General features: G+C 39.9%; 2 protein-coding genes and 1 pseudogene across 2 annotated transcripts; all 3 read left to right on the forward strand.

Annotated features, from left to right (window-relative positions):
• The first annotated feature begins 1,255 nt into the window (after positions 1–1,255).
• On the forward strand, positions 1,256–2,080 carry LOC129761180 (uncharacterized). Its single transcript, XM_055758894.1, has one exon. The coding sequence runs from the start codon at positions 1,256–1,258 to the stop codon at positions 2,078–2,080; it is 825 nt and encodes a 274-aa protein (XP_055614869.1).
• A 137-nt stretch (positions 2,081–2,217) lies between these two features.
• Positions 2,218–3,960, forward strand: LOC129761181 (uncharacterized). The gene has a single exon (XM_055758895.1). It carries the CDS (start codon positions 2,218–2,220, stop codon positions 3,958–3,960), a length of 1,743 nt encoding a protein of 580 aa, XP_055614870.1.
• Positions 3,961–5,339: 1,379 nt separating this feature from the next.
• Positions 5,340–5,459, forward strand: LOC129763754 (U4 spliceosomal RNA; annotated as a pseudogene).
• The last annotated feature ends 6,317 nt before the right edge of the window (positions 5,460–11,776 follow it).

Raw genomic sequence — 11,776 nt, forward strand, 5'->3', positions numbered from 1 at the left:
AGATTGTCTATTTGAAAATATGCAATAATCATTGAATTCGCACCAACCAAATGTTACGATTCATTAAAATAGAAATTTGAAAAATCCGATATTTTATAATATTTGGCAGCTCTGGCATCTTCATGTCATGGCTTCGTTTTTGGACGACGAAGAAGAGTAAGAAGCCAGTTGTCTGGTCTTGTCTTAGATATCATGCGTCTATTCCCTAACTGGACACGACGGTTTTACCAAGGCGCGTAGAAGTTATCCTAAGGTGGGCCAACTTGCTAAAACCACTCTTCAGTCATCTTGGAAGTTTATTGTGTTTTGTTTGTAAACAAAACACAATACGCTAGTGCCGAAGCTCGTTCGTGATCAGTCTGTCTCTTTCACGCTTCAAGCAAATAATTCCCCTTCTGCTTTCTTCCGTACTGTTTTCATATACCGCTCCCCTAACCAACTTAGTGACGAAACGGCCTCACCTAGTACCATAGACCCGTCTTGGGTTTTACGACTTGGAACGGTCGTAAAAATAGTCGCGTTTGCTGTTGACCAGGGAAGCCAGGTGATTTTTTCAAATGTCTCGCATGGTACATAAAAATGTCTTCGAATGTCTTCACATGGTATGAAAAAATGTCTTCAAATGTCTTCACATCGAAAAATCTAAAATTTATAGCTAACATTTGGACAAAGTTTGATAGCTTATTCAACGTATATATGAATTGGCATTGTTATATAGCACATTTCACTAAACTTGCCTTGAGGTTTAGAAGTTTATTTCAATAAATGTGAACAAAGAATATATTTCACAACCGAGCTTAGAAATGATAATTAGCCTGATATACCGCCTGAGTGAATATCGCCCGGGTTTTCCCACAAAAACGGAACTGTGATAACTCAATTTGTTTATTCCAGCTTTGAAGGAACTGCTAAACGCACCGCGCTAGTTGTTTTGTTTTCACTTGTACTCTACATTTTTTATTTGTTTCCATACTGATAACCAAACTGTTTTTCGTTTTCGTGAGTTTCTTTGTGGGTGTGATTGTCGCGTCGCTGGAAATGTTTTGAAATCGTGTGTGTTTTTACATGCCACAACGATATTTCGTGACGATACCACCGGGTGAACAGCTCCTGTTACTGCATTCAATAGTATCGGCAGTGCTGACGTCATCAGTTCATCTTGCCGTGTACAGCGCCGTCTGTCGAACCGCCGTTAATGCCATAAAGCTCAATACCTGCAACTTGATTTTGATCCACTACTGCCACCTGTCTAACGATGGAGTCAACTTGCTGCCAGTGCTCTGCGCCGGTAAGAGGACTAGAGTTCGTCAAATGCAACGGTTTCTGCCAACATTTGACTCATATGAAATGTATTGGTTGGAAGCGTGCAAACCTGGATTTTCTCACCCAAAACGATAATTTGCTATGGTTCTGCAATGACTGCATGAAAATACTCGACTGCGTGAAAACTAACGGTACCGTCCCAGCCGTACAAGACGTGCTAGCGAAAAAGCTCGACGACTCGTTAAAACCTATTTTAACCGAGCTTGGTGAAATTAAAACATCTATTATCCAAGCTCAACTTCCCAGCACAGTCGCATCAACAGTCTGGCCCTATATAAAACGGCCTCGCGCTGAATTGAATGTAACGCCTACAAGAAAGCCAACAGCAGCTCTGCGAAAGTCATCAGCACCCACTGCCAAGACTATCGCAACTGTACCCAAGCCTGCTGACAAATTCTGGATTTATCTTTCACGAATTGACCTGCAAGTCTCTGAAGAGGACGTTGCCATGTTGGTTCAGGACTGCTTACTATGCTCAGATACCGTCGTTGCTAAGAAGCTAGTGAAGAAGGAAACCGACCTGACAAAACTTCAGTTTGTGTCATTCAAAATTGGAATCAATCCGAACCTGAAGGACACGGCAATGGACCCTTCTACCTGGCCAGCTGGAATATTCTTCAGGGAGTTCGAGGATGTTCGTCGTTCCCAGGTTTTTCGGATGCCGAGCACGACAAAACTGCCTCGTCTAGACCCGTTCACTCCATCCGATGCTCGCACACCTCAGTCTACACAACTGTCGAACATGGTAGCCCATTAACAGCTCTACCACCGGAGGATATTGAGGGCCATCGGGCCCTCATTCCAGATAACTCATCACCTCCAGTTGATCCTGTATTCGTCATATACTACCAAAATGTGAGGGGATTACGTACGAAGACCACGGAGCTCCGATTGATGCTCTCGACCTGTGACTACGACGCTCTAGTTCTCACTGAAACGTGGCTTCGTGCGGACATTTCAGATTGTGAGCTATCCTCTGAGTATCAGTTCTTTCGCTGCGACCGTAATCCAGTTACCAGCCAATTTTCCAGAGGAGGTGGTGTACTTATCGCGGTAAAATCCAACTACTCGTGTGCTGTAGTACCGCTTGAGGACTGTGGCCATCTCGAGCAAGTGGCTGTGCGCATTAGTCTGCTGTACAGAACACTATACATCACAGCTATCTACTTGCGCCCCCTCTCCAGTCCGGCTCTCTACACGTCTCATACCAACGCGCTACAGACGATCATGGATGGATGTTCGAGTAAAGATGTAATCTTGGCACTAGGCGACTACATCCTCCCGCCTTTGAGTTGGGTCATCGATGAGAACATGAACGGCTATTTACCATCTAACGCATCTACGGAACAGGAACTGGCACTTACTGAACCGATGCTAAGTTTGGGATTAACTCAAGTGAATTCGCTTCCAAATTCGAACGGCAGACTTCTCGACTTGGCGTTCATAAGTGAACCGGACATCGCGAATCTTCTAGAGCCTGCGGTCCCGTTATTGGCAGCCGATGAACACCACAAGCCCTTTGTTTTAAACATGGACGCCCTCTACAGTCCGGCCAACTTCTCTGACTATGCGTCTCTTCCACCTGAATTGAATTTCAGGTTGTGTAACTTTGACTCGTTGAACAACATACTGTCCTCTATTGACTGGCTTCAACTGCTGGAAGGAGGCTCGGTCGAAGTTATAGCTGATCGTTTCTACGACAAATTGTATGAAGTTCTTTATGCGCAAGTTCCCCTCAAACGACGTGTAGTGAAGCCAATTCCGACGCAACCTTGGTGGACCTCTGATTTACGCAACTTTCGGAACGTACTGCGGAAGGCACGCAAACGCTATTTGAGCACAAGATCAACAGAAGATAAAAATAGTCTCAGATTAACAGAAACAAATTACAACGCATTATTGAGGTCCAGGTACGGAGAATATATACAACGAACTCAAGCAAATCTTAAGCGAAACCCATCGGCATTTTGGAATTACGTGAAATCGCATCGCTCAGGCAATCGCATCCCGGATACAATGGAGTTCGATGGAATCACTGCCAGCTCGGCGATTAGCGGCGATGTCGCTAATCTGTTTGCGAGCTTCTTCCAGACAGTGTACAATTCAACTTCACCGCCTTTGCACGGTGCAAGCTTCGATCGCATACAGGAGCACAATCTGAATATGCCAACGTTCAATTTCTCTCCGGATGAAGTCTTGAAAGCCTTGCGTGATCTAGATGCATCAAAAGGGCCTGGAGTCGATGGCATTCCTCCATCTCTGCTGAAACACTGTGCTCACTCACTCGCTTTTCCCGTCTCTTGCATATTCAACCGCTCGTTGAGGGAAAGAATTTTTCCCACCGTTTGGAAAAAGGCCTCAATAGTACCAATTCACAAAGCGGGTAATCGGAATCACGTGAAGAACTACCGTGGAATATCACTTCTCTGCTGCTTCAGTAAAGTCTTCGAAAAGTTAGTGCACAACGCTTTGTACAATGTGGTGCATCCACTCATATCGGAGTTCCAGCATGGTTTCGTCCAGCATCGGTCCACAACAACGAATCTGCTTTGCTACACAAATATATTGTTTCGTGAAGTCGAAGCTCGTCGGCAGGTCGACTCCATCTACGTCGATTTTTCAAAAGTATGCATGTAAAAAATTCAGCGCTATGGGATTTCCAAGTTGGGTGGTTGATTGGACCTTTTCCTACTTGACCGGTCGCCAACCCTTCGTGACGATCAATGCGGCTCACTCAATAATCTTCTCAACTACTTCAAGAGTTCCGCAAGGAAGCGTGCTAGGGCCAATGTTATTTGTTCTGTTCGTCAACGACCTGTGCCCCCGTATTTCATCATACAAACAAATATTCGCTGATGACCTGAGAATGTATCGAGTAGTCAGGACAACGCTCGACTGCCTCGTACTCCAAAAAGGCATTGACGAAACGTTATTGTGGTGCAACGTAAACGGCATGAGAGTAAACGTGAAAAAATGCAAGGTAATTTCATTCACCCGTAGGATCGCCGCCGTAAAACATCAGTACCACATTGGGTCTGTGCCACTGGAACGTGTTTATACAATATGCGATCTTGGAGTTACTATTGACTCCAAGTTGAGATTCAACGAACATGTTGCGCTTATCACTGCTAAGGCTTATACGGTACTTGGATTCATACGACGATCTACCTGTCAGTTCACCGACATCTACGCCCAAAAAACTTTGTTTTGCGCTTTAGTCCGAAGCATCCTGGAATACGCTGCACCTGTGTGGGCACCTTACCACACATCGCTGATCATCAGAATCGAACGCATTCAGAAGTGTTTCATTCGATTTGCCTTGCGGAATCTCCCTTGGAACGACCCCTCTAACCTGCCCGATTACTCCGCACGCTGTATGTTGATCGGTATGGAAACACTACGTGCGAGGCGCACTCACATTCTGCAACTGATGATCTTCGACCTACTGCGCAACAACATCGACTGTCCCCAACTCTTAGAAAATGTTCCTTTTCACGTTCCTTCACGGCAGTTAAGATTCACACAGCTCATCTCTGTACCTGTACACCGAACCGGCTACGGCTTCAACAATCCATTGGACTCATGCCTGCGTGCATTCAATGAAATCAGTGATCACTTTGATTTTACGACTAGCAAACCTACTTTTAAAAATAGTATTAAAAATATTAGATAGAGTAGTCTGTGCGAGTTTTATCGAAGACGAAACAACAAATAAATATGAATAAAGTTTTGGTTGTACCTCAAACCATTTCCATAAAACTGATCATTGAAACGGTATGTAATCGGAATACCTTCGATTTGTGAAGTGGTCGTTTGAAAGATCTAGTTTAATCTATTGTATAATATAGGTCCAAATTAATAAAAATACAATGTCACAATCATACAAATATTCTAGTGCAAATGAACTAATGTGTTCTAGAGACATTAGAGGTCCCACTTTGTTGAATTCAGTCTATATACTTGTGGGTTTTCTGCTTGGAAAAATTTGAAAAAATCGAGTGAATGACCCCGAGACTAGCTTTGCGCAGTGGCGATATCATAACCATTAAGTTTTATCCGAGGTGTGATTATTGCTGGTTGAACACTAAAAAAATCCCGAGGCAAAAGTCTCTGTTGATTACTAACAACAAAAGTAAACAAGTGATACTGATAAAAAAAGCGAACGAATGACACTGATACAAAAGCCCTACTTCTATTGACGATTTTTCCGGCCAATAGTTAGTAATTTATGAAAATAATATCTCTCGAAAATTCACATACGCTATCATACTGAAATGTCATCACATATTTCATAATGTCTTCAAAATGTCTCCACAAAATCAAATGTCTTCAAAATGTCTCCACAAAATCAAATGTCTTCACAGTAAGTCAAATGTCTTCATAATGAAAACCAAGGCGCGTAGAAGTATATACTAAGGTGGGCCAACTTGCTAAAACCACTCTTCAGCCATCTTAGAAGTCTACTGTGTTTTGTTTGTAAACAAAACACAATACGCTATTGCCGAAGCTCGCTCGTGATCAGCCTGTCTCTTTCACGCTACAAGCAAAGAATTCCCCTTCAACTTTCTTCCGTGCTGTTTTCATATACCGCTCCCCTAACCAACTTAGTGACGAAACGACCTCACCTAGTACCATAGACTCGTCTTGATGAAAACATGTCTTCAAACCTGGCATCAGGGGATAGTAACTTCAAGCAAAAAAGTGGGACCGATTCGAGATTGCTTTTATGTAAACAGTGAACTTTTTTTACACTCTAAAAATCGAACCGACTTGCACTGACAACTGAATGATATTGTCAATTTGTGCGAGATGCCTCAAAACAGCTGGGAATAAATATTGTTTATATACAGTAAGTTACATTTAATGCGACGTTTATATTATTGAATAGACCTGTAATGTGACACGTTTAATTTGACATTTTTGTAAACATCGAGTTCGGGGACCAAATTATGGCGCCACATTAAAGTTGCCACCAGACGTCGACACTGTACCACTCACATCGCCAATGTTAAATTACAGGCCTCCAAAGCGACACTGAGTGGTGCCTCGGCATGTCGTATTAAATTTAAATTACTGTATTATGTTGTTATTTACAGCCGTATGGTACCCGCCTTGTTTTTGGTGCCAACATCTCAAACGTCAGAAGTATTTGTTTTCTTCAAAACAGCGATCCACGTTGACGACAGTGAGCTTCGTTTACTAGTTAAGGGAAGCGTCAAAGAATGGCTGATTTTCAGTCGGAATGAACGTTTTCAAAATTAAAATTATGAATGAAAATTAGCTTTTCCATATCAAATTAGTATTCTGTTTAAATAAAAAACATTTTTGTTTGCAGGTGGGGAAAAAGTCTCATACGAAAATTGTTTATGAAGACAATTTTATATTATAAAGAAAAAAAATCAGCAACAATGTTGGAATTGTATGACCATATGGTTGAATGAAAGTCAGAAATACGTGTTTCTAATAATTAAATAACATAATGTGAAAATTTTCATTCAAATTTCAAAATTTGAAAACCGGCTCCGTGTCTTCTAATCTGGTAGAGATTACACTTATGATTTTGGGACCCAAATTATGGCTCTAACTTGAAGTCGCCACCAGAAGTCGACGTCATCGCGAATTACCAATTTACCACCAACTGACATATCGTGATGTCGATGATGAACTTTTGCAGCAGAGGGATAGTGAGATAGGCGGTGACGGTAGGTAGAGTGAGATAGCTATAATCCTGTCATACACCTGGTTATTTATGTAATAATGTATAATGTCATAAGCAATGAACACACATTTATTTTCCACTTGCAATAAACATCAACGATCATTTTTTGCCTTTGCGAGAACAATACGCTACGGTCATATGTCGCAATTCATTTCTATATATCAATGCACGCATTGCACTGAATATTAACGAGTGGCATCTTCCGTGCATCGCCATCGAAGACGAATGATCTCTCTGAGTTTCAAGTGTGTATAATTCAAAAGAAGAAGAAGAAGAAGTGCATCGCCATTCAACAAGCATCAAATACGCGTCTAACAGATGCATACAGTTGCAGTGCTAAAAATGAAACATCGCAAGAATGACCGTTTATGAAAATCGTTTCTCGACTCTCGGTCGATACCGTCAACAAAGTTTCTAAGTTCTATGTTTTGCGCAATGAAAACAAGCTACACACAAAAAAAAACAAACACTGATGTTTAGAAGCGACCTAAAATTATTTGTACTCTTCTCTTTTTTCGCCTGCTTTGCCATGCTTCGGATGGTTGTGTTAATTGCAACGCCAGATGCACTTCAAGTGAAATATTCACTAGCGTTCACAGCTCGAAGGGATACATTTAACACAAAACGAGCAGAATAAGCGACCTTTGTTGTTTCGGGCACAGACATATTCTGAGAATTTTCCTCAGAGGCGATGCAATACTTATACGCTAGCGACAGCTTACATACTATGCAAGGGTGGAGTTTACTTCGCATTTTTTTCTTTTCGCTATCCCCCTTCGTTGTTTCTGTTCTAGCGGCTGCATAAGCTACCCGTTATCGACAGCTCTGTTCAGGAAAGCACAAAAATGGACAGAACAAATGTATGGAAATTGGGAATTCTTCCATTTTTCATCAATTTAAACCATATACAGACTATGGGATTGTAATGTATAGCATATCAAACAAAAAAATCTTAGAAAAATTTCCAATCGAATACAAAATGTTTAAATCCGTTCATAGCAAAAAAAGTAGTTATTAACGTTAACTTCATTTCATAAAAAAATGACCGGTTTTCTGATTTGGCACCCTTAATGTAAGACGTAGTCCTACGTCAAAAATCTAAAATTGGAGGCGATATACATACATCTAAGACACATTACTTGTATGATGTGTATAACTGGCATATGCATATGAAATTGGAGGCCATATACATGTATATGGGGTATATGATGTAATATAAACGATAATTATACGATTTATTATTTTCTAGGATGTATGTATATCGCCTCCACGTTTGCATGTATGGGCTGGCTAGGCGCATCATATACATGCAATTCATATTAATCATACTTGTATGTTTGTGAATATAATCCTCAAAATAAAATAATTACACTAAACCTTCATTTCAAACAACTTATGCAGTTACCAAATCACGCAATAAACATCAAAAATTGCTGGGAACCTCTTATCAATATTTGTTCAAATTTAAAAATGTGCTTAACTCCAGTTTTGTTGACAACTTTTATGCATTCAATTAAATCGTACGATAAATCATATATAAACATAAACATTCCCACAGTTCATCCTTCATTAAACACCTCGTAGTAGAAATCTGTCAGTATGAATACACTCTCCTACGAAACATAGTGGAAAAAAATATATTCGTCGATGTAAACAAGCAGTGAAAAAGGAGACACTTTTCGACGAGTGAATTGTATGAAGTTCCACTGCCGTGCTGGCATCCCAGATGTTGACAGATAAATATGTCAAAAGTGACAAATCTTATCATCGGCATTGCTAATTATTCGTGTTTTGCGAGCATTTTCGTGAAATTTAAAAGATTGATAACAGCATGGCATATTCAATTATCGAAAACTTTCAGCATCATCGGGCTAACACAAAATATAATTGTTTGTACGATTACTACTTCCTGGGATTATCACGACACAATTAGGTGAAATCTACAAGAAGTCCAAATCAACCATCAGTTTCTGGATCGTGGACTATGAACAAGTACGAATAATAAATCTTAGCACATGAGCACCTTAGCACCGAATGTTAGTTGCATACAGACGAATCTGGTTGATCAACCTGTAACGGAAAAATCTTATATTGTATATCGACGAAGCTCCCCAACAGTTCGTTCTGCATTCTGTAGTATAATTCAGCGCATCGTCAATTACTAAAATAGTACATGCATATGGAATGACTTGGAAAACCTTGGCGAGGAGAGTTATGCAGATACGCAAGTAGGCATCGAAAGATATGTTAATAAATTAAGCTATTTTCATTGGGATCTTTATCAGCTCTTGTTTCTTGAGGAAGTTGCCTTTGGTAATCTTTGGCTACCAAGGATACAGAATCATAGAACAGAAGTTGATGTTTAAAGAAGAATTTTGTCAAAAACCAAGAATTTCGTCCCTCCGCGTTTTAGGACAAGCTGACACAGTGTTTTCAAAATGCAAAATGATTTAAAAATGCGGATGAAGAATTCATTGCATCCAACAATGAACGAGAATTTCTCGCTTGAGCTTTTGTATCTGTACATGAATGTACGAAGCACTCATAACGAGGGAGTGAATTCGTTCACACAAAATATCTATAGATGATGAAATATTCTCGTAAATATTAAAAGCCACAGATCATGACGTTGCGACGATTGAAATAGGAAGCTGAAATGACCTCAGAATCCAACAGTCAAGTAAATTCACAATACAATGTCCTGAGAAAAAGGTAAAGAAGATGGTAGAGGGCCTGATTCTCGAATACACTTTACGGTGGAAACGAAATAAGCGCGATTAACATACAACATCCACGTCACGTTCACGTTCCGTCACGTCACGTTGCATTCAATTATTCTATAATTTGATATTACAATGATAAGTTTAGTGGGAAACTAATCTCGTATCCGTACCGTTGTCATCGCGGATACGTTTCATTCCGTTTCCACCGTGAAGTGTATTCGAAGTGTATTCGAGAATCAGATACGAAGAAGTTAATTTTCATTAATGATTTTTTATTTGAAAAGTGCACATTCTGCCTGAAATCTCATTATTATCTTCGACACTTCACTAACTCGTAAAACGTGGCTCTATGGCGTGCTGTTTATTTCGTTTCCACCGTGAAGTGTATTTGAGAATCAGGCCCGTTGTGTTTGATGGCTGGTAGAGTCCAATGCAGCGGAATAAACAAGGCAGGCAAAATTCGGTATAATTTAGAGAAAATAATAAAACTCGCGGTATTACTATTGTAAATCACTCGAACACGTTTACTCAATGTAAAAAGATACAGTATGGTTTCGATCGTCTTAACTAGACACGTATTGTATAGTGATCCCCAATAATCGTTCGATTAATCGATTAATCGAATACTTCCTAAAGATATCGATTATTAATCGAACGAATACTGTGCAACCAAGCCCCGGGCAAGGGGATATGATCCGCGAGTCAAGATGTGCTACAAATTTAGCTGTCATTGCCAAACCTATCAAATTACTCGGCGAACTCAAGGCAAATCTATGGAACAAGGTGCGCCCATTCGCTAACTAAAAAAAGAATTGTTTTTTGAAAAAAAAAATTATGTGAAATGTAATGATCATGATGATCACAAGGGTCTGAATGATAATATAAAACGTAGAACCCTAGGTTGATCACTTGAAATGTAGTATTATATTATAATGTAAACCAACTTAAGAAATTGAAAGAATTTAAGTGAAATAAAAGGGTTTGAATGAATTCTGCATTATTTCAATAATTTCAGTTGTATTTAGCTGCTGCTCATGCTTTATTCGAAAATTTGCGTTTTGCGTGCGGAAAAAATGAAGCGTTTGCCGAATAAAACGTTCTATTGAATAGAGTTCACAAACCGTGCACAAGTGTATTATGTTTTGTTTACAGGTAATTCGTATATTTTGAAAATGGCTACAGTATGGTTGTGAAATGTTGACCCACCACCATATTGAATACATATTGAATACAGAAAAGTAAATTTTCATTCATTATTTTTTGTTCTAGAAGTGTGTTAATTTCGTCCTTAATTTCGTTTTCCAAATGGCGCAAATCATTATGGTGCCTTCAACGCAAAGACAATAAATGAAACGCTTGCAGCGTAAAACGTAATGAATATAATGAATATAGCAATGAGTATTTCATAAAGTATCAGTATATTCCACAAATTGTGCTCAATCGTCTTAATTTACTTTTGTGTATTTTTTAAATGGCTGCAGAAAACCACTTCACGTTTTGACCCACCTGGTAGTATGTTAAGTGCCTTGTTTTACACCAGCTTGAGAGTTTGGCAGTTCTCGCGAGTGACAGTGGTCGCAAATTGCATTTGCGACCCGGACATGTTTGACGCTGTCAAATCCTATGTGCTAGTATACGGATGCCCTCAGGCTGTGTGCAACCAATAATCGAAGCGAACGAATAATTTACGTCGATTAATCGATCCAATTCCAGAGAAAAAAAGGTACGGCCGCTGCAGTTTTACCCTGAAATTCAATCATTGTCTTTAATGCTCCGCTAAACTCGTAAACGAAGCTCAATGCGGTCAACACTAACTGAACCTCGTTTATCAGTTTAGGGGAGCGTATAAGATAATAATTAATTTTCAGGCGGAATGAACACTGTTTTGGTCTCAGATGGCTTTCTAGCAAACGAGAAATATTAGTGTAACTAGTTATTTTTCTCAGTGTGACGATTAATCGATTATTTGGGGCGATTAATCGTATCGAATAACAAACTGCTGAAAAGTATT

Source organism: Toxorhynchites rutilus, chromosome 1, assembly GCF_029784135.1.
Source record: "Toxorhynchites rutilus septentrionalis strain SRP chromosome 1, ASM2978413v1, whole genome shotgun sequence".
Taxonomy (NCBI): domain Eukaryota; kingdom Metazoa; phylum Arthropoda; class Insecta; order Diptera; family Culicidae; genus Toxorhynchites; species Toxorhynchites rutilus.